The sequence below is a fragment of the Lepidochelys kempii genome, chromosome 3 (assembly GCF_965140265.1).
Source record: "Lepidochelys kempii isolate rLepKem1 chromosome 3, rLepKem1.hap2, whole genome shotgun sequence".
Classification (NCBI taxonomy): Eukaryota; Metazoa; Chordata; order Testudines; family Cheloniidae; genus Lepidochelys; species Lepidochelys kempii.
Window position 1 is genome coordinate 154,524,597 of NC_133258.1, and position 27,213 is coordinate 154,551,809.

At 41.3% G+C, this 27,213-nt stretch overlaps 2 protein-coding genes across 3 annotated transcripts; one reads left to right on the forward strand and one right to left on the reverse strand.

Moving 5' to 3' along the window:
• The first annotated feature begins 221 nt into the window (after nt 1-221).
• Nucleotides 222-16,355, forward strand: SPDYA (speedy/RINGO cell cycle regulator family member A). 2 transcript variants are annotated; one of them, XM_073338621.1, is made up of 7 exons: nt 222-388; nt 4,256-4,502; nt 5,753-5,811; nt 6,105-6,190; nt 9,309-9,480; nt 12,225-12,525; nt 15,595-16,355. In XM_073338621.1, exons 2-7 carry the CDS (start codon nt 4,274-4,276, stop codon nt 15,681-15,683), a joined length of 936 nt encoding a protein of 311 aa, XP_073194722.1. In that variant the 5' UTR covers nt 222-388; nt 4,256-4,273; the 3' UTR covers nt 15,684-16,355. The 2 variants fall into 2 exon arrangements, with proteins under 2 accessions (XP_073194722.1, XP_073194723.1); XM_073338622.1 differs by lacking the exons at nt 222-388; nt 4,256-4,502 and adding an exon at nt 4,842-5,091.
• On the reverse strand, nt 15,896-24,404 carry TRMT61B (tRNA methyltransferase 61B). The gene is made up of 7 exons (XM_073338620.1): nt 23,351-24,404; nt 22,482-22,584; nt 19,599-19,789; nt 18,144-18,235; nt 17,492-17,730; nt 16,211-16,291; nt 15,896-16,011 (listed from the first exon to the last, which is right to left on the reverse strand). Exons 1-7 carry the CDS (start codon nt 24,230-24,232, stop codon nt 15,944-15,946), a joined length of 1,656 nt encoding a protein of 551 aa, XP_073194721.1. The 5' UTR covers nt 24,233-24,404; the 3' UTR covers nt 15,896-15,943.
• Nucleotides 24,405-27,213: the final 2,809 nt, after the last annotated feature.

Below are 27,213 nucleotides of genomic sequence, written 5' to 3' on the forward strand. Positions count from 1 at the left end.
AATATGGAGCAGCCAGAGGAACAAAACATCTTGAACTCCAGTTACTATACAAGTACCTGCTCCTTTTTTATCCTGGGCTCTCTCCTCTGTTTCTTTCTTGAGTGTAGTTGCTTGTCTTTCTCATCATTTTTCCAGTGTCTGATATCCTTCTGATTTAACTTTTATTTTTTTTACAGCCAACCTTCCTCTATAGAGTGGCTTGCCCCTTAAAGGCTAGAGATCTGGGATCAGCCAACTCTTATTTCCAAGTTGGCACACCTGAGCAGGAATCAAGTGATTCCCCTATGAGATCGACAGGAAGTTACAGAGAAGGGGTTGGAGTGTTGCACAGGGAGACTGGGAAGTGAGACTACAGGCAGAAAAGGCATGGGAGTGCCTCAATAAGAAGGTAAACAGATGGACTTTGAGTTTCATTTTAAGTTTACTTTCTGAATAAATCCAGACCCCAAGAAGCAGTGTTGTGAATAGACAAAACAGGTATGTGAAGTTTATTTGAAGAACCAAGAGGAGAAACTGAGGTGAGGGTCCACTTACAGGTCTGCTCTGAGGTCACCAGGGGGTGCTTGGGAGGATTCTACTCAATTACCATCTTTCTCTCCCTGTCTTGCTCCAACCCCCTGTCAAATTTCTGTACCTCCCCACCTTGGATCTGCTATCCCTCAGATTTCTTGTCCCCTTCATTCTCTTAGATCAGTGGTTTTCAACCTGTAGTCTGTGGACCCCTGGGGTTCAGCAGACTGTTTAAGATTTCCATAGGGGTCCACCCCTCCATTTGAAATTTTGTAGGGGTCTGCAAATGAAAAAAGGTTGAAAACTGCTGTCCTAGATGCTCTTTACCCTTTTTTGCTTTTCCCCTGTATGCTCTCTCTTCATCTTTTCAGTGGGTTCCTTCTTCCAACCCCTCTCTACACAGATTTCCATTCTTAGATCTCTTTCCTTTTCCCCCACATAACAAAAGGTCTCCCTCTCTCACCCCTCCTATTAAGTCTCAGTTCCCACACATCCTTTGTGTTTTCCCCAAACTGTAGTTCCCTACTTTACTCTGTTTGGACTCTCAACCTCACTCAAATCTCAATAGTGCCCTGCTCCCTTTTACATCAAATCCTCTGTCCCAGCACCTCCCCTCCCCCCCCGCCCAAACCTTATTGAACAGCAGCTTCTGCCCCTTGTATCCCAGCCTCTAACTCGCCCCTTCTGTCACTGGCACTTAGTCACTTCCCTGTTCTGCCCCACTATGCTGCACCATCTCTGTCTTAGTCCTTAACACCCAGCCTCCAACCTATTCTGCCTCTAGCACCTCCTCATTCCCCCTTGCACCCCTAACCAGTGGCACCCCAGTAACCCAGACTAGATGATCTAATGATCCCTTCTGGCTTTAAACTCTATAAACCCCCATCTTAGCCATTTTCACCTATTGCTCCTTGCAACCCCTAAGCACCAGCCACCTGTTCTCCCAAAGGTCCCTAAGTATTACACCCTCGACCTCCCATCCCCCTGCTCTGCCCCAGCCTCTCATCCGCGTATCCTCTGCTGTCACCCAACCTCCCTGCACAGGATCCTCGTGGCTGGTCCATTCTTCCCTGCCCCAGCGCCCATGAGCTGCCTTGGGCTGGAGAGGCTGAGCTGGGCAGGGGCAGAGCAGGAAAAGGGAGTGTCATGATGCCCCCTGTCTACTAGGAGGAGGAGCTGCAGAGAGTTGCCCAGAAGCCCCTGGGGCGGGCACTCTGGTGTGGGGGTCCCTAACTCTGTCTACAGCCAGGGCCTGGGAGACTGGCAAGGTGGGGCGGGACTTGACTGTGGCCTTTCCATCTGCAATCCTGCCTAGCAACAGGGCTCTCCCTTTTTTTGATTGGGTGACACTAGCCTCTGCCCCCCCCCCCCCAGGAAAGGGCCTGAGGGGAAACCAAACCGCCTGGCGCCTCGGGATGGCATGAGGCCGAGTCCCTCGTGTTCTGATTGGCCGAGGCTGCTCCTATCCTTGCCCGGATTGGCTATACAAGGGGTGGGCTGGGCAGCCTCCAGCCAGAACATCCTCGGGCTGGTCTCTGCGGTGAGGGTTGGAGGGAGGCTGGGAGGCAGCTGGGTTCCCCACCTCCCCCTCCCGCTTGGGGTGCCCAGCCTGAGGTAACTGTTTCAGCAATCTCCGCCCTGTCCCCACTCGGAACAACGCCCCCACCCCACAGTACCCCCGGGAGGGGGAGGGTCACCCCCGCCTCCTGCCCCTCCAGCAGGCAAACTCAGCCCTGGAGTCAGGCGGTCTGGGGCCTCGGGCACAGCACACGGCCAGGCCGCAGCTCACCCTGCACAGGGTCCTGGGGCTCTCGTGGGGCCCCTTTCTCCCGAGAGCAGCAGGGGCATGGGGCTCCTTTAGTGTGTATGTTGGCGAGGGCAGCTGGGCTGGGCCTGCTGCACTTTTCTCCTCCTGCTGCTGGAGTGGCTTTGGCAGGGCCCAGCAGAGCACTGGGTCTTGGTGGCTACGTCCCACTGAGCCGCACAGGGACATTCGCACCCTTCTGAGCCACTGTCTCAGGCCCTCTGTAGCCTCGAACATACGTCATCACATCAGTGAGACCTGGGCCCCAGGCTCCAACTTAATTTCATAACCACCAGGCTAGAAAGTTACTTTAAAAAAAAAAACACTCATATTCTGATGTAATCGCATGACTCCAGGAGCTGAGGCCCTGCCTGTGTCTTATTTTGGTTCTGCACAAACTGCTCTTCTAAGAAATCTCTGTATTTTGTGCAGGGATAAATCTGAGAGAAGAGGATTATGTTGGGGGTAAGGGAGAGATGGATAATTTCTCTTGGGTATTAACACCCTCTCTAAAGAACACTTCCCTCCCCTTGTGTTTGCTACCAAAGATTGCTCCTTTCTTTTCCTATAGATTAGCAGTCCCTTCTTCCTCCTATTGCGGTGATTAACAGACCATTTCACCTCTCCCACCCCCAATTTTTTTTTCTTCGCCAGGTTATTACACTTCTCTTTCTCTCCAACCCTCCACCCAAGAATATTCTGCTCACCTTCACTCTGGTATCTTCTTGAAGCTGAAATTGTATGCAACCTCACTTTATTGAAAAGCTTGACTTTCTTGATAATCTGTTTAAGGGGGAGTTTTCTCTGTCCAAGCTGTACTTGCAACACTTCAGAAACAAATGTTATAAAATAGTTCAGGACCTTACTGTTATTGTAACATTATGTGGTGCTTGAATTTAATAATAGTTTGTTAAAATTGCCAATAATTTAATTCCATTGGTATTATTTATGAGCACACAGTTAAGCTAAAGAACAATGTTGGGAAAAGAACAAATGGATATAAACTGGCAGTGAATAAATTTAGGTTGGAAATTAGAAGAATGTTTTTAACTGTCAGAGGAGTGAGGTTCGGGAACAATAGTCTTCCAATAGGAATTGTGGGAGCAAACGATTTAACTAGGTTTAGATGTTAAATCTAATTTCACCCCTACATCATTAATTTGAATTGGTACAGGTAGGTAGCATCCAGCTGAAATGTTTTAGTCCATACAAGTTAAATTGCTGATCTCAGTCCAAATTCTAGTTGCAAAATGTATTGACAAATCTGTATACAACTTAATATACCTCTAGCATTCATGAGCACATATTTATATTTACACGTAAAAACTCAAGTTTCAAATTCCAATCTTTAATACACACAATACTTATCTAGTACAGTCACATATTGTGCAGTTTAATACAGATGACTTACAGGGAAAATATTTATTACAAAACTTCATATAAAGTTGAGAGAATCTTTGACTATGGGCACTATAATGCCAACTATTATTTTATTTTCACAAGATGACCACACAATCTGCGTGGTACAGAAAAGCAAAAATAGAATGTGCATTATATTGCTCACTATACCACATTGTGGCCCCAATCATGCGAATGCTGACACCCGAGTAACGTTATGCATGTGAATTGCCACAGAGTTCAGTGGGACTACTCGTATGTAAAATTGTTTACATTAGTGTTGGCAGGATTGGGACTTATGTTATTAAAATACAACTATTTTGTATTTCATCTTCCATACAAACTATACATGAAAATGCTTAGGCTAAATAATACAGTTACAGAGAGGGAGTCTGCAAAGCAACTGTGTATGAATTTTTTGTTATATCTATGGTTTCTCATGACACCAAAATGGATATAGAAAAAAGATTTATTGATGCCTTTTATTTTGCAACTATTCTATATCATCTGTATTGTTAATATTGTCTTTTTTTATTTTAACAGGAATCTTCAATTACAAAAATGAGACATAATCTGGTCTGTCAGACACCTCGCACTGTCACTGTTCATATAAAGTCGAGTGCATCTAGATCACACCAGCAAAAAAAATCGATTAGTCTAAAACGTCCTATTTTTAAAGACAGCCAGGAAAATTGTGAAAAAGATGTGCACAGTAATAAGTCTAAACGTCCAAAAGGTGCATGTCTAGTTATTCAGCGTCAGGAAATGACTGCTTTCTTTAAACTATTTGGTAGGTTAACAGTTATATGTTTTGAGTAAAATGTGTTGATTGAACGCTAAAATACTTTTTATAAGCAACTATGTTTTCTAAATATAATAACTTGAGAGTGCTTCTCATGCATACATTAACAGCCACATCCTGGTCTGAATAAAATCTAAGGCCAGAGTGAGTACTCAGACCACTAAACTGAAATGGCTGAATATTATTCCTCAGTTAACTGAAAACACTTCCATTCCTCCACCACAACTGTTATATTTCAATGTATAAATATTTACATTTTAAATAAAATATAACTACAAAAGGATTGTCAAACTGCTGAAAATACGTTGCTTAAAGATAAAACAAAAATCATTTGACCCTTCCTACACATCTCCTTCCTTTTCCTTTTATTTCTTCCTTCATCCTGATCCCACCCTGCAGGTCAGCAAAGCTCTTTTTGCCAATATACATTTGTTTTACATTATGTTTCAAAACAGATTTGAAAGAGGCTAGATTTCCCACCACTGTAAGCAAATACATTATTGTGGGAAGAAAAGTCTTGTAGTTATGTATGGTGGAAAGTGGAATGAAGGTAGAAGGAAGAAAGGAGTTTGGAGAAGTTAGTATTTTTCTCTCTTCCATATAATTTTTGTTGTTTTTTCTGCTTCATCTGAAAAATGTGAGAAATAGAGGAAAGCTGTTTTGTTGCTGACTTGAAAATGTTGAGTATAGGAGTCAATCAGACCAGAGAATTTATAGTAGCCAATTACAGTAAATTTTCATATTTGTAGAATGGTTATTAAAAGTGGTACACTGATCGGGCAAACAATCAAACTTGTCTTGCTTATTAATGGTTGTCAGAGTGCAGAGATTCTCAAAACTGTATGGTTAATCAGAAATAATTGTAAATTATAGTGTAAATTATATACAACCCATTAAGAGTGCAGGGAATAAAATAAACAGAGACAAACACTGTACAGTGGCTTTCAGTTGAGTTGCACTCATTAATGTTAACACAGAATTTGGTTCTTTGTGTTCTCCGCTTTGCCTTTGTTATGGCTTCTCTTTTTGCTTTTGTTCAGATTTTTTTCTAAGCCTAACGTATCTCTTCTGTCAGCTGCTCTGCTCCCTACTGATCAGTCCAGCCGATATCCTTTTCTTTGGCTTGATAAAATCCCCATCTGTATCTATATCTGTAGAAACAAATGCTTCCTCCCCTCCCCCCCCAATAAAAAAAATCATTTTTTCTATTGAAATATCACCGCTGTTTTTTGTTACAGATGATGATCTCATTCAAGATTTCCTATGGATGGACTGCTGCTGTAAAATTGCAGATAAGGTAAATTTGGTATTGTTTTGGTTTGTAGGCCACTTTTTGCGTCTTTTACTTTTAATCACTTGATATTGTAATATGAACATAAACCATATTCTGCTTTCTAATGTATTCACATAGCTTCTGGCAAAGTAATACAGGAAACGATTTACACTTTTCTGAGGGTGGGAAATTAATAAAATATAATCTTATGGTGATGTCAGAAACAGATTTAAAAGATGCTACATCCTTTTAGGAAATTTTATACAGAAAACAAAAGAATACTAATGTTCTATTTTAATATTTTGTTTTTCTAACAGTATCTTTTGGCAATGACTTTTGTTTATTTCAAGAGGGCTAGCTTCAGTATAAATGAGCACACCAGACTTAATTTCTTTGTTGCTCTGTAAGTATTCTTGAAATATTTTTTTCATTTATTTAGTTCTGTGTTTATTCCATTAATGATTTTGATTTATAAACTAGGATTCTATAGGGGATAGGTTTCACATCACAACCCCTCCCCATATGAGCGGGCTAGAGAAAAATACATTTAATTTCCCCAGGTTAAAAACTTCTTGAAATCTTTTCTTTGAATAGCACCCCCAGGCTTTGGAGCAGGGACTTGAAATTTGGCAGGGGGATTGCCTTTGTATTAAGGGAGTGCCTTTTGCCATCCCTGTGAAAATCTGCTCAAATATGGCCAAATTATAAGCCTTTAAAAATTAGAGTTCATACATGTTGTTCAGTAGACACATCAATGTTAGCACCTGTAATCTCCAAAAATTCTGCTCTCATGAAGCAAGCTCAAGATTCTCACAGCTCCTAGCTGACAAGACTGCACCTGCATCTTCCCCACAGAGCAACTGAGCATGGTGCAGCATAGGGCTACAGAGCCTCAGAACAACTTTCCCTATAATGAAAAGGAGTACTTGTGGCACCTTAGAGACTAACAAATTTATTTGAGCATAAGCTTTCGTGAGCTACAGCTCACTTCATCGGATGAAGTGAGCTGTAACTCATGAAAGCTTATGTTCAAATAAATTTGTTAGTCTCTAAGGTACCACAAGTACTCCTTTTCTTTTTGCGAATACAGATTAACACGGCTGCTACTCTGAAACCTTTCCCTATAATGGCTCCTCCTGGCTTGGGGGTAGGACTGGGTGCTGGAACTGAGAGGAAGGGAGTCTGTCTCGCTCCTGTGCTCTTAGCGTGCTCTTCCCCACCACTGCGTCTTTATCACAGTGCCATTCAATCTGTTGGGACCCAGGCAGCCTGGAGAAAGATGTCTGATTCAAATGCAGAGGAGACAAACCAGACCTGGGAGAGGGAAGGAATAGATTGGGACAAGGAATGCGTGAGACTGGGATTGGAACGGGGAGAGAAACTGTGACTGAGAGTTGAAGGTGGGCAGTGAGGACTGGCTGGGCAAGGAGATTGGGAACCGAAGAGGAGAGAGCAGGCTCGGACTGGTTGAACTAGGAGGCTGGGATGGATTGGGCAAGCGGACTGGGAACAGGAGCCTTTGGGGGAAATGCTGGGGGACTCGGAGCCAGTTGGCTGGGGAAAACGCTGAGATCAGATGAGGAACTAGGGAAAGCGGGAGACTGGGACTGGCTGGACAAGGAGACTGGGACTAGGAACTAGTTGGAGGAGTGGGAGCAGGAGGTGGAAGAGAGACAGATCTGACAAGGAGCTGGGGTGTGGAAGGAGCATTAGGACTTGCTGGGCAAAGAAACTGGAAAAAGGAATCGGGGACAGGCAGAGAGAGAGACCAAGATTAGATGAGAATCCTTGGGAGGGAGACTGTAACTTGGATACAGCGGGGAGGAGGGACAGACTGGATGAGGAGCTGGAAGGGGGAACTTGTATTGCCAGGGCATGGGGGTTGGGGGTAAGGAGTTGGGGCTGGATGGGGGAGAGCTGGGACTGTCTGGGTAAGGAGACTAGGGTAAGAAGCCTGAGGAGTGGAGACTGGATTAGGTAGACAGGGTGAATGGCACTGCAACAAGGATCCAGTGGTGGGGAAGAGACAGACAGGGCAGAAGGGGTCAAATTTCAGGGAAATGGGCAGAACAGTCTGTATCTTCTGGAGCACACTCCCTTCCAGAGCCTGGAATGGAACCCATGATTCCTGTGTCTCTCCATGACTCTGCTGTCAGCAAACGTGTGAAACCAAGTGGCAAAGATGGCAACAGTTACTGGAGTAGGGGGACTCAATTCTGGGTCTCCCACAATAGTGCCTTATCCTCCAGGATATAGAATCATTCTCACTCTCTTTCTGGCCTAATGACTATTTAAATATTTATCCAAAATGGACAGCTTCAACAGGAGAAACTGCAAGCAACCCACATCAGAATATCCCCTAGGCTAGTGGCTAAGACACTCTTCTGAGAGATGGGAAATTCCTATTTAAATCCTTTCACCTGATCAGGCAGAGGGGAGAATTGAACCCAAGTCTCACATCCAGAGTGAGTGCTCTAATCCCACTGGCCCTGCAGTGAAATAGGCAGGGGAACACTTATCTTCACCTGGTTAGAGGATGTCACTGGGACTTAGGTGTCCGGACACCTAGAGTGAGGCAGCAGTGTGCATGTCCAGAGGCAGAAACTTAGGCACGTAGAGGACTTTTACAGTGAAAATTTACATGCTGAGTGAATTTAGGTGCTTATTGGGTTAAGTGGCTGCTGAACCAGGGGTTTTGAGGACCTCATTGGTGCCTAAATTTTCAACTTAAGCACCTAAAGTGAGGAGTTAAGTGCTTCGGTCCTTTTGTGGACCTGGATTTCTATATCTGGACTGCTAAACATTCATGACCCTTTAGCAAGCTGTACTGATAGCTGATTGTGGTGGTTTTGTGGCTCTAGATAGGAGGTAACAATATTTGCCTATGGTCTGGAGGGGATAGGAGGGAGAAAACCAAGGAACAAGATATATAATTTTCTGAAAGAATGGAGAAATGTGGATGTTAAAAAAGTGGGTTCCCCTTACAAATGGTGGTGTACCTATTGTATGTTTTTATTTATTTTGCTGCTTTCTTAATGTTTAATATTTTTTGCTGCCTGGTTTCTAAACAGATGTGGTTTAGGAAGTACAACTTTTACATGTAGACGAGGCCTGTAAGGCCTTAGTTTTGAAGCAGATCTATCACTGACATTTTCTTTAAACTTTTAAACCTCAGACAATGTATTTGTGCCTCATATCCTAAGGAGTCAATCAAAAACTATTCATTTTAATGTGAGGATGCCCTGTTGATTTGGCAAAAGCAGTGAAACGGGATTATATTTCATGTATGTGCCCATCTAGTGGACGTTAGTACAAAGCCAATTTTTATGACTTTCACATGCGTTTGTATTATATAGATTGAAGTAAACCAGAAAATTCCTCTCGTCCTGGGAGAAGTCTAAACTTTGGTAGCAAATTTCCCCAAACTAGTGGAAGTAAGGAATTATTTTAAAGGTGTATAAAGTTAAAATCGTGTGATGTGATGACTCAAGGTTGGAGATCCTTAATATATATTTTTGTAGGTATCTCGCAAATACAGTTGAAGAAGATGATGAAGAGTCAAAGTATGAAATTTTTCCATGGGCTTTGGGAAAAACCTGGCGGAAGCTTTTCCCTAATTTCTTAAAGTTAAGAGACCAGCTCTGGGGTAGAATTGACTACAGGGCTATTGTAAGCAGACGTTGCTGTGAAGAGGTAGGTAGGCTTTTCATGCATTCGATTCTTGAGCTATTTATACCAGTTGAGGATCTGGTCTGATATATATTAAATACATTTTCTTTAACAGAAATGTATTGATAAACCAGGGATTAAGGAGAACAAAGCAGTTGAAATTTAATGATTTGCCTATTCTGTTTTGAAACTGATTATTTTCCTTTGCATTTAATATGCATTCTTAGGAACTCTGGCCTGGCTTCAGAAAGGGACTTAGGCTTGCAACTATGAATATCATGGCACCTAACTTCTAGGTGCCTGTAAAATCACAGGAATAACACCATAATCCGCAAAACCTAAATTAGGTGACTAGGGTCCCTATATAATGAATAGGAAGAGATAGATACCTTAAAATACAATCGACAAAGCTAACATGTTAGATGGGGAGCTGCCTAAGCTAGCCAATGAGAGGGGTATGCAAAATGGTGTCATGGAGATAAGTGCCTAAATCTGGGCTTCAGGGAAGCGCCTATCTCTTCCTAGCAATCCACATGTAGGAACCTGTCTCCTAGGAGTCAGGTGGCTTAGGTGCCTAAATAGTTTTTGGGAGGAATGAGTTAGGCACCTGCCTCACTCTACACAAAATGGCCAGAGGAGGAGATGGTGCTGCTCACCTTATAACTTTTATCACAGTGGTTACATCACTCACCTGGGATGTGGGAAACCCAGGTTCAATCCCCCTCCCCCCCCCCGCAAGAAGGGAAGAGAGGATTTGAACAGGGCTCTCCCACATCTTTTCTCCCACTCTGGCAGAGGGAAGAATTGAACCTGAGTCTCCCACTGGGTGCTCTTACCACTGAGATAAATGTTATAAGCCAGGCACCACTACCACCTCCTCTGGTAGGTGGCCTATGAGCACACCTTCTAGATTGGGCCCCTCACATGATTTAGGGGGATGAATGTATATTTTCCCCTAGCTTGCAAATTGCTCTGGCACATAGGTAGGAAACAGGTGCCTGGATACCTAGTGTGAGACAGCAATGTGCATGCCCAGAGACAGAAACTTAGGCACCTCGGGAACTTTTACCCTGAAAACTTAGATGCTGAATGAGTATAGGCTCCTACAGGGCTTGGTGGGAGTTTTGTGGATCGCAGCGGAGCCAAAAACTGGGACTGAAGCCATTAGGTGCCTAAGTCTGGGGTTTTGTGCCTAACTACCTTTCAGGTTTCAGAGTAACAGCCGTGTTAGTCTGTATTCGCAAAAAGAAAAGGAGTACTTGTAGCACCTTAGAGACTAACCAATTTATTTGAGCATAAGCTTTCGTGAGCTACAGCTCACTTCATCGGATGCATACTGTGGAAAGTGGAGAAGATCTTTTTATATATGCTTTGTGTGTATATAAAAAGATCTTCTACACTTTCCACATACTTTCCACAGTATGCATCTGATGAAGTGAGCTGTAGCTCACGAAAACTTATGCTCAAATAAATTGGTTAGTCTCTAAGGTGCCACAAGTACTCCTTTTCTTTTTGCTAACTATCTTTGTGGATCTAGGCCTCTGTTAGGGTAAACTCCTGTTTCAAACTCCATATCCAAATTTTTAAAGATTTGCCCACATAGGCAGTCCACCTTGTACTTGGAAAGTTTTACGTTGTGCCATTGAGCATTCACTACCAAAGTTGCTGCATGAGTTTTTGCTGACCAGAGTGCTTGTGTTTTATATAAATACCCTATTTACTATTGGTCCTGAATGAAGGAATTTGCAGCAAAGAAGAAACTGATTATGGAAGTCACCTCATTCAGTTTAGAATTATTTCATTTTTCAAACTACTTGGAAAATTGTCAATTTTCATTATTCGATAAAAATCCAATACTTTGGGTGAAATCCGGGCCCAGGTGAACTCGACAGCAAAACTCCATTTGACTTCAGTGAGGCCAGGATTTTACCTTTTATTTCTAAAAATTAAAGCTGTTTTAACAACTGCTTAATTGCTTTTACATTATTTCATCCTGTTTTCCAAACCTGAGTTTAACAGAGAAAAAAAAAAGTCACCCTGAAAAATACTGTTTCTTAGTATTCTGTCTGGATTTATTCCTACTGCCAGGAAGGGCCCTGTTATGACATGGGGGATTGAACTGTAGAAAGCAGTGAAATACATTTTGTTTGGATCTGGAAAAGATGGGAGCTTATCTATTTCCACTAAATATTGTGAAACTGCACAGTTACACCCTAGCACAGCGAGAACTGATACCAGATTTAAGACTGAGGAAACAAAACAATTCCCCAAACTACCTACTTTTTCTGTTAGGAAGCTCCATATTGAAACTATGGCATCATCAATTGTTGGAAAGCATGATACAGGTCACACTGGATAAGTGGAATGGCAGAAGACTGTTAAACTGTAAAGTTAAGGGAATTTTAATTGTCATCCAGAGCGGTTCAGCCAGCAAAGTGCACTTCTAACTTCCCTACCACTCTAAACCAATGATGTGTATTTCTCAGACACAGATATGATGGAAACTGAGTGTGGCTTTTCTTCCCTGAATCCCTACATCAATTAGAAATTAGTGATTATTCGGTCACCAAAAATTTTTTTGCACAGAGGAGCTATTTTCAAACTTGTTCTTTCCACTGTAATGTTCAGTTTCATACAGAGGTACCATCTTCCAGGATAAACGTGTACTTAGAAACAGAAATAGGTTTTTCTCAGTTTCAGTTGTATAGTATTTGCTTGTTGTTTTTTCTGACACTGGTTCCATACATAAGTAAGATTTTCTAATCTAGGTAATGGCTATTGCTCCATCACATTATATATGGCAGCGAGAACGTTCCATGCATCACAGTGGGGCTGTCAGAAATTACAGCAGAGATGAAGTGCAGCTGCCCCGCGGACCAAGCGCCACACCAGCAGATTGTTCGCTCTGTGGTAAGAAAGGAAGATTTGTAGGACTGGGATTATCATCCTCATCATCTTCGTCCACTGGGACTTTGGCGATGATGGAGCAACATGGATCTCAAGAATTGAAGGGTATTTTCCCAGTTGAAAAAATGCTAGTTGATCCTTCTCCTTGCTGTTATTCCCAAGGTAGAGTTTAGTTTTGTAAGTCACTTTCATTTAGTTGGTTTAGGTATATATTTATTACCTTGGAATCTGCTTTATCTGTATAGTATAAGGGGCCTCAAACTAGGGGTTGTGACCCCTCAGGGGGTCCTGACGTTATTACATGGGGAGGGGGTCGCAAGCTGTCAGCCGCCACCCCAAACCCTGCTTTGCCTCCAGCATTTATAATGGTGTTAAATATATTTAAAAGTGTTTTTAATTTATAAGGGGGAGGGTTGCACCCAGGGGCTTGCTATGTGAAAGGGGTCACTGTACAAAAGTTTGAGAACCACTGGTATAGCACATTTAATATATCAGCATTTATAAAGCACACACCTCTGCTGCAGAGTTCTGTACAAAGTGGGACTAAATTCCTCTGCTTTTCCCTTCTTCTGTATGTAAGAGATCTATCACTTAACCAACAACTTGATATAAAGTGAGAAACAAACCACTTCATATTCCACTTGCATGTCAGTTTTGGAAAGTATGAAAGTAGTGCTTGTGAAAGGAGACTAGAATCTCAATCGCTTTATTTATCTACAGAACTGGGATAGCACAGATAGCAGCAATAAAAGCTTTTATCTGCCCTGCCAAGGTGGCTTATCTCTAACCTGGAAAAACGCTGGCAGAGCAGTGTGGTGAAGCTTTTGTACTAATAAGACCACAGAGTAGTCTTCATGCCTATTAAATCCTTGGACTCTCTATTAAGACTCAAATTTATGGGAATGGGGGCTATATAGGCATCTAGGCAGAGACTGCCAACAAATGTGCTAATTAGTGCCAAGCATGTTTTAGTTATGAACATTTATTAAATCAATTTTCTTGACGTCCAAGGATTTAGCAGTGTTGTGCAGCCAGTGAACAATCCCATTTGTAACCAGAACTCTATCCAGATTGTGTGCTATTCTTAGTAAAATAAATGAGTGTATTTTGAGTAAACCCTTGTTAGGAGACAGCTCTGAGACGTTTTACTATCAGAAAGCGCATCTGTCTGTTTGAACAACTAATGTTTTATCTTAAGGCATATTTTGCAAAAGTATTGAGTTCCTTCCATGGTTCTTTACATACTTGCAATAAAGAGCAGTATGTTTTGTTTCACCAAATTATTCTGAAGTCGTGTTAGACAAATTTACTATCACAATAATACTATTTTTATGATTTTTGTTGCAAATTACCCTTTCTTGTTAGTACTAATCTAAACACTCTGTGGCTGAATGAACTAAAGATGTTCTAGGTTTATTGAAATTATCCTTGTCTACTTAACTAGATGTTGAAGGGTTCTCAATTCTAACTCTTCTGGGAGTTGACAAATCCTGTTAACTTTTATTCATAACTACTCACTGACTTCAGCATACTGTTGATGAATATATACTACGATGAGCAAGAAGCTGTCCACTATTAATTTCTCAAATTAATTCTGAAAATTCCTTTCTAACATTTCCTGTTTGTTAGAAGCAACAATAAGAATAAATTATGCTTATCTGAGTTAAGATTACTGTTGTGAGCAACACAAGTTCAGGGTTTAAAAAAACAAAACAAAACAGTGCAGCCCTCTATCATATATATATTCTGAACTCGATCACTTGTGAAATCAATTGTGGTGTGTTTTCTAACCCACCTCCCACCCCAAAATATTGGATAGCTTTTATTGTATCTGAGAAGTCTCCAACATAAAGTAGGTATTTGTTCATTTTTAAATTAAGTATTAAGACTGGATCATGCCTTAGATGGTTATCTGTTGGTAGATTCATTTTATAAAAATGTATAAGGCCCAAATCTACCAAGATTTACACATGCGCTTAACCACTGGGCACTACTCACAGTGTGAAACATTAAATACATGCATATATCTTTGAAGGAGTGGAATTAATTTATCTAAATAAAAATTGGGGACATAATAAATTCTTTTTAATATCCATTTTTCCATTCGTGCAAATAGGATTGAAATTTGGCATTAGGACTCCTACAGAGTTTTATACTTACTGTTTTGATATTGTCCGTAAACTGCTCCAATTCTAAGGGGCTCTTTAAACCCGGAAAATTTTTCAATTGTGTGATATTTATAACAGAAAAGGAATTAGGCAGATGAGTCCAGTAGGACATATCACAGGTTCAGCTCACTATTAAAATACTTTGCACTTACACAGAGCCTTCAATCTGAGACTATAATCACACTTGTCCCAATTTTTTAAAATTTACTACTGTTACAGATAAGAGGTAAGATTACTAAATCTGAAAGATCAGGAAAAAATTTAGTTTATTTACTTCATGCATTTGATAGCACTTTGTATATAGTCAGGTTCACGGTGTCCCTGGAACAAGTAGTCCTTTTGCTCTGCTTGTGTGGGTTTTCCACACAGCTTCAAATGAGAAAAACGTTTTAAAAGAAATTATTTATATACCCACAACTGACAGAAGAACTGAGGAAGGTGGTAATACTTGAAACTATTTCTAATGTATTTTAAGTGGTCTAGACCCAGTGGATGGTTTTCCTTTCAACCTCACAATACCCCATAGGGTAGAAAAATTTTAGCATATCCATTTTAAATAGGGAGAAACCCAGGCACTGATTTTTCCAAAACTACATAAGAAGTCTGTTTCAGGGGTGGGATTAAAACTAGAACTCCTGACTCTTCTGTCCTATGCTTTGTCCACAGTACCATCCCTCCACTTCTCCCTCTAACAAATAGTAGCCGTGCTTTCTGAAATGATGTTGAAAATGATCTGACCACTATCAGCCAAACAATCCATCTTCAGCCCTGATTGACAGAGGTATAGCAAGGAAAATCTTGTCAATAACTGGTCTTTTTCTTTGTGTAAACAGTGCCTTGTAGTAAATAAGTATAATAGGGCCAAAATTCCATTAATTGCATTTCTATTGACTCAATGTAGAGCAGTGCAAACATTTTGCTCCGAAAAAAGGCTATCAGTATTGATTGGTACATAACAATGCAAACAGGAATTGCACATGTAGCAGAGGTAAGAATACAATAGACCAAATTCTGCCCTTATGTAAACAAATTCCTTTCTTTTCTTTTTCTAAATTTCCGGTAGATTGCAACAGCCTATCCACCAAAGGGAGAACGAATAGCTGCATGAATCAAGACAAATCCATGGACTGGTTTACAGGAAATGAAGAGTGAAATGTTTGACCAGAGTTATTAGACATAGCTCAGAATACCAAACTCAGTGCCAGATCAATTAGAAAATGTTTAACAGTATTGTGTAGCTGTACCATAGTTCACTATTTCATTAGCATCCCTTCTTTAGATTGTACATTGAATATAAAAATGTACATTCACTATAAATCAAAGTAGTAATTTAAAAAAAATTCACAAGTCTACAAAATTCAACAGCCATTTACAACATTTAATTTTATTCTGGGAAAGTACAGTAACTCAAATTAGCAGCTGCCATCTGGAGTAGTGTCTGGATATGCCACTTTATATTTCCTCATCTTGATGAGAAATGCTAGTTGGAGGGGAAAAAAATATATATATATTATTGCCACAGCAACCTCAGTGTGCATTTAATAGATAACTACTATTAGTTATATCATTTCATTATGTCAATGATAAAATACTAGTTTACAAAGAGCGAGTGTTTGTGAAAAATACAATACTATTTAACAAGTCTTAGATTATAAAAACGTTTCCCAAACATTTCTTACCTGTGTGACCAGCTTGCCAAGGGTAAGGTCTCGCAATGTAAGGCACTGAACCATATGGTTCGACATAATCAGAAAGTGATTCTGTTGAATTAAAATAAAAATATATTTCCTGACGGGTAAAAAATAAATACATTTACATACATCAGATGAGAGTGTTTTAAGTCTAAATACTGATTTCCCTAATATCTTGCCTTTCTCTCTTTTGTTCATCTACTCCTGTCAGGCTGCTCTGCAGCCATCCATCAGTACAGACAACCTCTTTTGTTATATTCACAAATCTATAGCTAGAATGAGCTGTACTGTCTGAATTTGCCAGAGCTGCAGCTTGCAGAAATAGTATCCTGTTTTGGTTAATGTCTGCTATACACAGTCCTAAAAACACATCATAATCAAAAAGCAGCAATAGTCTGAACGTGGGAGCTACCCTAAGACAATAGTTCCTGAATTCAAGTTTAAAAAATTTCACTGACTAGCATGATTGGGCTGCCAATTAGAATTTATTTTTTATGTATTTAATTTGCAACTGGATTTATTAAAAGGCCATCTCGTTTACATTTATATTTACCATTAATATTGCTGCCAATCAAAATTTAGGAAAGAGCTTCCCAAAAAATATTGATTGTAGCCAGAAAAAATTAATTTGTAGGAGAAGAGGACTTGGGTGCTAAGCCTGTTCTCCACAACCCAGACTTTCAGCTTCACTACTCCTAGTACTTTTCATAGGAAGTAGTAAAAGAGCTAGGGGTGAGGAGATCAGGAAGTGTCTGAAAAACAGAAAATGGTATTTTACAGGATTAGATTTTAGCTCTCAAAAAACCCTCATGTTTATATGATAAAAGTAACAAAAAAGTGTCTGTTTATGTTTCATGCATAGAGACCCAGATTTGCAGCTTTCAGACTACAGAAAGAAGTTATACTGCAAGCCAACCACACCAACAGCAAGTCTCTGTCCATTAAACACGGGCTAATACTTTTGCATCATGCAACAGCAATGCTTCTGGAAAGGTGTTAGAAAACCAGCAGATGCTGGTATGGACCAATGGAGCTTGCATATATCACAAGCTGATAACTTTGGCTCATAAACGTGGATGATATTTGTACTTCTGAAGTGATGTAAGGAGATTTGGGAGTGGGAGAGGATGGGTATGTGAAATGGTGACAGACTTCTCAGTTATGTCTTGTTCAAAACAGATGTGGTGAGGGAGAATCTCTCTTCAAAGGGCGGGAAATTTACATTAGTCTCCTAGTGCAATACATATCTAATTCAGGGTAGCTCCTTACCAATATCGTCACTTTCTCCAACTACTGCTTGATCCTGAATAGGAAGTTCTTCACCTTCTTTTGGTTGCGGTTCCTCATCTACAATTTGTTGAGGTTCCACTCTTGGGGCTAACCTGCCATCCTTCCGCTTAGCAGGTAGTACCAACCAATCTCTGTGAGTCACCTCAATGATCCTTTCACATAAAAGAGAGAGATTGCAGGTCCGTATTCCTTCCAACAGATCAATAACCTGTGTGATACTTTCAGAGAAATGCAAGAGAGATAGTGTTACATTTTTCTTTGAGATCCTTTTATACAACTGCTAGTCCTGGACCTGTGCATTGCACTGTGGTCTTCACTTCTTGGTGAACTCAAAGCCATCAGCTTTAGTATAACCCAGCAACTGCATTGAAGAACATGGGCAATTATCCTGCAGACATTATTCAGGTAAAACTCCCCCTGACCCGAATGGGAATTTTGCCTAAGGTAAAGACTGCAGGACTTGTACTGAGTGCATCTCAAAGTATTACAGGAAAAACAAATATAGAAAACTGTTAAAAAAATAAACATTTTATATTTAAAATCTATTATGCATAAAGACATGCTTAACAAAACTACAGTTATCTGATGTCTGTATGAAACAAATTTATAAATGCCAGGTTTTAATACTTACTTGGCTAGGTATACAGCACATACACCACCCTGCTTAAGATTTGGATACACAACAGGCAAAGCAATCTGAGGGTTAAGCATATCCAAAGCTACCTATAGAAGAACAACTAATTATTAACCAAACTGAATAGACATAAATCAGTTTCTCCAAGTCAACAAAAGCAGAAAACAATGAATTAGTTAATGGAAAATTAATTTTATTCCAGCCTCTGAACAGATTATGCAGGCCTAAAATCCATGTGTTTAAAAATAAATAAATAAAATCTTGAACTCTTAGACCTTTCAGTTTTACTGCATTCCAAGTGAAGTGTTGAGATCTGGTAGTTTTTACTAAATGAACTATTCATATTTAACCAACATACAGTAGTCGTGGGTTAATGTCAAACCATCCAGCAGTTAAGCTATATCATGCTGGCAAAATAAAAAAAACTAATGCCTGAAACAGATTGCATGTAATTGATTTTTGCATATCTGCTTTAAAAAAAGTTAATATTCAAACCATATTTTGCAATGAAATAATCATACTATTAAATATTAAAATTCAGATGTTTAACTCATGAGACTTCTATCTCAGCAAACTCTGACAACCCCTCTTCAAGAACCTATTTAAACTTCAAATAAAGAATGAGTATGCAAATAAAGAATACCTGTTTTGTGGACTAAAACTGTTATATCCAAGATTCTGAGTCAGATTATATTTTTAGGTGCTGGCCATTTTGTATCTGTGCACATAAACTTGTCAACAAAATTTCATTTATTTGTTTAATCTAAAGATTTATGTTGAGCCAATAAGACTGATATAATATACTGCATTAACTAGCTTCCCACTGTTTATGTTGGAACAATATGCGTTCAAACAATTCTTGTAAAACACATCAATTTAAAAGAATAAGGATATAAAAACCAAAACTGTATTTTGTTTACATACTTTGCATGAAAATATTAAAAGTTACAGCCTTAAGACAGAGGAATTAACAATACCCTTCATTACTTCAGTTTAGACTGTAGTAACATTTTATTCAGGAGCACAGGTGATATAAAAGGATTTTTTTTAAACAACACATTCAAAGTACAAATAACTCTCCAATTTTTCTTGAACTTAATACATACAAAGCATGTGCCTAGTTCAGCAGTGGAAAAATCTATTTTCCCTCTCAACTGTACTATTGCAAATGGAGACTGACAAAGTGTGCTTTCTCCTATAAGACAGAAAGGAGTAAGTGTATAGACAGATCAGTGTTTCTTTTGAGCGTGATGCACCAGACCTTCAAAGACACTTGCTGACAATGGGATTTGTCCATCCCTGCTAATGGAGGCTTGGCTGTTTCTTTATGCTTAGGCTAGATGTGGGAAATCCCACAATGGAGAGGATAAGAAAATTGCTTTTTATTTAATCAGAAAAAAAATATCAGATGCCAATCTCTTTAAGGTACGGAGTTTTCTACTAAAGACTTACTGCATCGAATGTTATAGATTTCATATCCTCAGCAGCTGTTAAAATATCTTTATTAATGAAATCCACGTTATCTGGCCACTCTTCTGCATGTCCTATTTCCCATGCATCACGCCAGCGCCTGTAATTCTTCTTAGCTACCGCATGGTGATCTTTTCTGATTTCATAACTTATAACACGTCCTCGAGGCCCAACTTAAAGCAAATGAAAAACACACTAAATTTACTATTTTTTTTTCCTGATTCAAGTTAACAGGTTAAAAACATCAAAGTAAACAACAGCACGGGTTAGTCTAAAATGTCTCCCTTTCCTCACCCTAGCAAATTATATAAAAGTATCAACTACAATTTATTTTGGTTTAAATTTAAGAGATCCTGTGCATGTAAAAAGTGCCAAATTAATATCTTGGAGGCCGAGATTTGTCTACTCTATGAACAGGTACAGCAGAGGCTGGCAGAACCATTTGTCTCAACCCTGACCTGGAGAGAGCATCTCTAGTGAAAAGAGAGGAACTCAATCTCTATGGTCCTTTCGGTCTCTGATCTCTCTGCTAAAGCTGCCAACAATGGTATGAGCTCGTCTACACTGCTGCAATAAAGTTATGCACTGTATCTCTCCAGGGCAGATGCTGCAGGCACAAACTAAAAGGTTTCCAATGCACATTAATGTAGCCCTCTTCAGACAAGAGAACATTAATGAGAACTAGGAACCTTTTAGTTTATGCCCACAGCAACTGCAGGGCATAGCCTCAGTTATGCCTAACATTGGGGCAAGATTAAAGCAGTGGCCAAAGAGAGACTACAATGAAACCCAATGCACTAATTTTCACTTGTAACCCACATCAGAGTGCAAGTCTCCAGGAGTGAAACAGCAGCCTCACCCAGACACTCTGTCCTTCAGTTAACTCGCTCTGTAGTGGATACAGGAGTTCAGGAAAGATAAACATAGGCACTGGAAATGAAGGTGTGTCTAAGTCAGGGTTGGTTTTACATTCACAGTAACAGAAGCATGGCTCTCTTGCTGAAATTCACCTCTGTGCAGAAGGTCAACACAAGGTGTCTGTGGACTACTTAAGCGTTGTGCCAACATTGCACAACTTGGATCCCCTTTTCTCCCCACTCCTCTGCACAACTCTGACATCCCCTTTTCCATAGGAGCAGCAGCAATTGTGGGGGAAGGGGAACCTGGGGAGCTCATTTTCTACTATTGGAAGCAGAAGAGGGGAGGAGGGGAGTTCTAGGTTCCTTCCTCAAGTGAAGAATGGGGAGTAAAGGAGCTCCTTCTCTATGGCTGCTCCACCAGGCTGGGAGAAGAATTTGGGAGGAATATGGGGATATTTGTAGGGAAGGGGGCAGGAAGGGCGGAAAGCATCGATGGTTCCACTCTCTGGCCGTCATCAGATATGTCACTGGACGGGAAGGTGCCCAACCTTCCCCGCCCTTATGGTTCTATTCTGTCAGCGTGTCTGAGTTCCCAAAGATCAAAGACCACTTTGAAGATGATCCCTTATTCATTGAAATTGTAGAAAAAAAAAACTACATGCCCCTGGTAAATTTTGAGGCCAAAGGGAGGACAGAAGGTTGTGAGGAATGCAGACAGAAGGGGGAAGAGAGTGGAGGTCCAGAATCTGTACCTTACATCTGGGTCCACTGTATAGGGAAGAGGTTCTACATTTCCCTCTTCCTCACAGGAAGCTCATGGAGTTGTGAAGTAGCCCATTCAAGAAATGTTCTCAGCTGAATGAGAACACCCCATGGTGGAGATGATACAGCCTGAAACAATAGGTGTTTATCGGTCCATTCCTCTCAAAGCTTGTTCTTATCCTGCCCTCCTTATCTGGCAACTCCTGTGGGCCTATGTCAAGCTTGCTGGTTCTCAGCTCCTCGCCCTAGCCTCAGCATTGTAAGCACCAAGCATTCCTGTTCTCAGCTCCCCAGTACAGTCTCAGCATTGTGTACCATGCCATGCACTGACTATACCTCACCCTGATCTCAGTGAGTTTCTGTGCCACGCATACCTGTCCTCAGTGCCTAGCGCAGACTTGGTTTATCATTTCTAATGCAGGAGAATTCATCAAGCCTATCCCAGAAAATAAATGATCTGTTCTGGCTGGGACTCTTGTGCTGGCTCTGATGCCATTCGCAATGTGGCAACTAGTTCTTCCCATATCATCCTGGCCCCACCACTGCCATTTCGGCTTCATGGTCCTGCCCTGCGTGACATAGTTCGGCCAACCTAACCCCACACTGTCGATGCAGCTAGGTTGATGGAGGAATTCTTCCATGGACCTAGCTAGTGCCTCTCGAAGAGGTAGATTAACTACATCAATGGAAAAACCCCTTCTCATCAATGCAGGAAGCATCTATGCTACAGCACCATGGCTGCAGTGCAATAGCTGTACCACTGCAGTGTAGACATGGCCTAAGCAAGCCTTAACCTTAATAGCAGAGCTACTCCTCCCCTACGATCACGACTTCAGCGATGCCGTCTACTTACCTACACAAAATCAAAGAGGAGTGAGGAAAGAGTAACCCAAGAATAGCAAGAAAGAGGCTAGAAAGGCAATCCAAGGATACCAATGAAGCAATGATAAAAACATGGAGTGAAATTCAGCCCCATATAAGCATCAGCACAAGGCCTGTACACCTCATGACATCAAAATGCAGCTTAAATGGCTTATAGGCTATGTGCTGGCCCTCTGCACAGTGCTAAATTTCACTCTAGGTAAACAGTATATATAAATCTGAAAAGTCACAGCAAATCCTGAAAGTGGACATAGAGAGTGACTTCAAGTTTCTTTTATTAATGGAAAAGTAACACTTGTTATACTAGTATTATCTGTGTTCCTTCTCAAATAAACTCCTAAATTTGCTAAATCTAAATTACCTGCTCTTGATAGAAACAAGCTCATACCACCAGACCCAGTACCAGTTTCCACCACAGTGTCTCCTTGGTTGATATCCATCATCATCAGCATTGCATTAATATCCTAAGGGTTAAAAGAGAAGTAAAAAACCAATATTTTCTATACTGTATATTCAAACAGTAATATGTTGGAATATTGCTTAAATGGATGGCCTGATTTTCAGTGGTGCCCAGTACTCTTAGGTTCCATTGAAATCAATAGGAGGTGTGAGTATGTGGTGTCTCTGAAAATCACTATGCAATCGCATAAACCACCTGAAGCTCCTGCAGCTATTCAGCTCAACAGAGCAAATATTAATAGGAAGAAGTAATTCACTAATACAGGAATGACAGGACTCCTTAATATATTAAAACACAAGAGGCAAATCATGATTGTGAAAGCTAAAATATCCCACTGTAAAACACTGACTTTTTAGTAGTAAGGAAGCTGTCTAAATTGTATTGCTGTTTCCCTAAACTGAAAATGCTTGTATATGCAAATTAACATCAGAAGACTCTCCCTTAGAGACTGCATCTCTAACAAGGTTTTCAATTAGGACTACCCTCACTTTTATATGTGAAGGGCTGCTTAACAGACATCCAAAACATCTCCAGAGCCTGGAACTGTACCCTAATCAAAGTTCCCTAAACCCATGGCTCATCGGACCCTTCACCACCTTAGCCCAATGGCTCAGGCACCCATCTTGTAGCTGGGTGAACCGGGGGCGGTCCTGCCTTTTTAAAACCAATAATCACCACCGGCTGCTGTTTAAACCGGTTTTTAAGTTAAAATTGTTCAGTTGTGGCAACATCCATTGCAACAACTGACAACCCGCGCAACCGTGACTTACCTTTGGATATGAGATAGTAGGTCCTCTCTTCATCAACAGCACAAAATCTTCTAAGGCTGGTCTCCTGATCAGGAACTGACACCCACTAGAAGTCCTAAACATTTGGCCCGGTAGCTTGCCTATGATATCCAGGTGGCTAATAGCTCCCCAATTGCTATTCAATTTCCCGACAGCTGTCAGGTTACGCATATGTTTAAACTCCATGTAGGTTTTTCTGCGAAACTCTGCTAAGATCAAGTCCCCGACTTGGAAAGTCCCATCTTTCGCCGCCGTGTTATGGGTGTCAACAGGCGTATTGTCTTCATCCCTCTGCGGCTGTGCTGGGGGAGCCCTACTGGCAGCCGGCCGCTGGAGCGGGTGAGAGTCGCTGTTTTCACTGCCGTCCTCCTGCCTCGATTCCCCCTGGTCTGCGCGCCGTATGTCCCGGATCTCTTCCGAGAGCAACTCCTCCGGCAGCAGTCGGCTCACTCTTTCCAGGGGAGACAGGGCCCTTTCCCAAGCTGGCCTCCTCCGGCTCCTCAGCCCCTGACCCGGGTCCGCCGGCGAGGCAGCCGCCGGGGGGGAGTCCGCGACCCGCGACACGGCGGCAGCGACCTGCTCTTCCGACTCGGCCCCATCTCCCTGCCGGGGCGAGCCGGAACACAGCGCTCTGACCGCCCGGGGACGATGGGCCGAAGGCAGGGGCGGCGCACCCCCTGCCCCGGCGCGATCGCTAGCCCCACACCTGCAAGGCACAAACCCTCCCCTGCCCAGCAGCGCCCGCCTCCTCCCGCCCTGCGGCACCAGCGCGGTCTTCTCCGGGCCCGCACGCGCGGGCTGCTGCGCCCGACTCTCCCTTCCCAGCACTTGCAGGCTCAGCCGCCGCCTGGCACACTGCAGCATGGCTGCGCCCTCCGCACGGCGCCGGGGGCGCTGCACACAAAGCTGCCGCGGCCGGGAGAGGCCCGGGCGCTGCTTGCCGGCCCAGCCTGTCCTGCTGGCTGGCCTCCCGGGGCTGGGCTCACGCGCAGGCGGACTCGCCTTTGCCTTCCCCCTGCAGGGACCACGAGAGCCAACAGAGCGACTCACGTCTGTATTAAGCCTGCGACCGTCCGGATCCACGTGTTTGCCCACATGGCCCAGGCAGCGCCGATCGGATTGGGGTCCAGCAGCTGCTGTTCTGTTCACAGACAGCCCTGTGTTCCTTGGACCCCCTCACCCTAATAGCGTGAGCTTTTGAAAATGACCCATGAAAACCTTTAACCATGTAGGGAAAAGATTTTAAAACTGCTTTAAAATGGATACAGACTGCAAAGATGGTTCCTTCCAAGTAGGAACAAGTGGGCGACAAGGAGCGGATCACCTGAGGATTACCTGTTCTGTTCATTCCCTCTGGGGCACCTGGCATTGGCCACTGTCTGAAGACTCAGGTTTCAGAGTAGTAGCTGTGTTAGTCTGTATCCGCAAAAAGAAAAGGAGGACTTGTGGCACCTTAGAGACTAACACATTTATTTGAGCATAAGCTTTCCTGAGCTACAGCCCACTTCATTGGATGCGCATCCAATGAAGTGAGCTGTAGTTCAGGAAAGCTTATGCTCAAATAAATGTGTTAGTCTCTAAGGTGCCACAAGTCCTCCTTTTCTTTTTGTCTGAAGATAGGACACTGGGCTAGATGGACCTTTGGTCTGACCCAGTATGTCAGTTCTTATGTTCTTAAGTAAACGAGATTTGGAAGGATTTGAAATACAATCCCATAAACATTCCCATCTATAAAAAGGGGGAATAACTGACTCTCAAATCTGTCCTGAAGATTACAAACATTAATCAAAATCCAGTTAAAGTATTTTGATAAAAAATTGCTATATGAATGCTAAGATTATTATGTATTTTACCCTCTTATAGTTGCTGCCACACACCCCTTCCCCCCCCAAAACAAGAAAACAAAAAACATACCTTGGAAGTAACAACTAATTTGAATGAATATAGTTAAAATCTGGCTTCTTGTTCAGCCAGACAAAAACATGAAACATAACATTTTGATTTAAACAAACTATACTGTAAGTTTATTTTAGCAAAACAGTTTGGCACAAAACATAGGTAAGGCAGATATGCTGCTGCAATTTAATATTTTTCAAAAACATACAATCAAAAGAAAATTACAATATGTTGTAAATTTGAATATAACTTTGTCTAGAAGCTTGTTTACATTTACAATGCATAATGGTGAAGAAGGAACAACTGCAAAATCACTAGGCCGGAAGTCAGGGATTGACTACGTTTTCTGAAGATTTAAGGTTTTTGTTTATGCTGGAACATTGTCTTTATTTTTCAGAATGAATTATAAGGCCCCCATCTGCAATGAGCTCAGTGTGGATGGACCGTGGGACCACAGGGAGCTCACTGCAGGACTAGAGCCTAAAAGAGGGAAGACAATGGGAATCCACTGATGGCATGTGTCTATTTCAAAAAACAATAGCTGAAAACCTAAAACTAAGAGAAACTCGTTTAACAATCCATCCTCCCTCCTCCTCCCATCCTCTAAATCCTTCCGTAAAATTAATTTCTGCTGTGTTGTTTAGAAGTCAGTTACTTCACTGAGGAAAAAAATTCAAAGCTTTATTATTTGCATCAGAATCATAAGATGTACACAGGCCCAGAGTGAATTCTTATATTGTTACTGTAAACTATTATGTACTTTCTCATCCCTTGCCATCATCCCTATGGGACACAGACCTTGAGTAAAATTTTCAAAAGCACCTATGTGACTTATGAGCCCAAGTCCTGTTTTTAAAGGCACTTTTGAAAATGTTACTGGTTGTCTTTTCTCATGTTTCTGTAAAGTGACTACCATATTTCCATTGCTGTAAATCAAACAGATAATCATGTTAATAGCTCTTGAAGATCTTCTGGCTGTGAGATATGCATGGTTTTAATGCTGAACATAAGTCATTATACATTTATACTTACAGACTATAAATATGTTTACATTCAGAACAGGTTTCTGGGCTTTTCCTGCTCCCCTCTTCTGTGGAAAACTATTTATGATAGAGACACATTAGTCATTAGCAATATTTTCATTTTTTTTATCGTATTAATTTTCCCTACGTTAAAGGAAGTAGACAAGAATTATTAAATGAGAGGGTATGAAAAAATTTACATTTGCAAGGAAGTACTTCTCTTATGCTTCTTCTGACTGTATGTGCCACAAGGGGAATATAGAAGATATGTAATGGGTACAGTATAGAAAGGACTATGTATATATTTAATATGCATCCTGAAAATCTGGTGATGCATCTGAAATGTACTTTTAAAAAATAATTGTTTACAGTGTACTGAATTATGATAATCATAAATGAAAATTAATCAGGTTTACATTTGGAAAGCTTAACTGTAGTAGCGAAGTGCTCCTAGTGTGTTTGCAGCTTGAATCAGCAGCATTGTACTTTTGCAAGCATAGTTTATTCTAGCACCACCACTATGCATTCCCCCCACCCCCTCCAAAACAACACCAGGTGAAATAAATTAGACTAGCAAAAGCATAGTTTTACAGTTATAACTGTGTCTACATTAGGAGGCTTCTGCCAGCACAGCTATGTTGGTCAGGAATCACACCTTTTCACACCCCTGTTTATATGTAGACCTGGCCTGATACAACAATTTGCAATGCACTGCCCTAATAATCAGGGGAAATAAGCTAATTAGAGAAATTACAGAAGAAAAATCACTCAGATCATCTAGTCTGCCTCCCTGTAAGTAAAGGATTGATCTCTAGATTACACTTTCTAGTGCTTTTTCCATTCTTGCTTAAAATATCTTAACCACCGGGACTTCCACCACTACCTATGGGAAACTATGTTGCATTTTAATAGACCCCACTGCCCAAG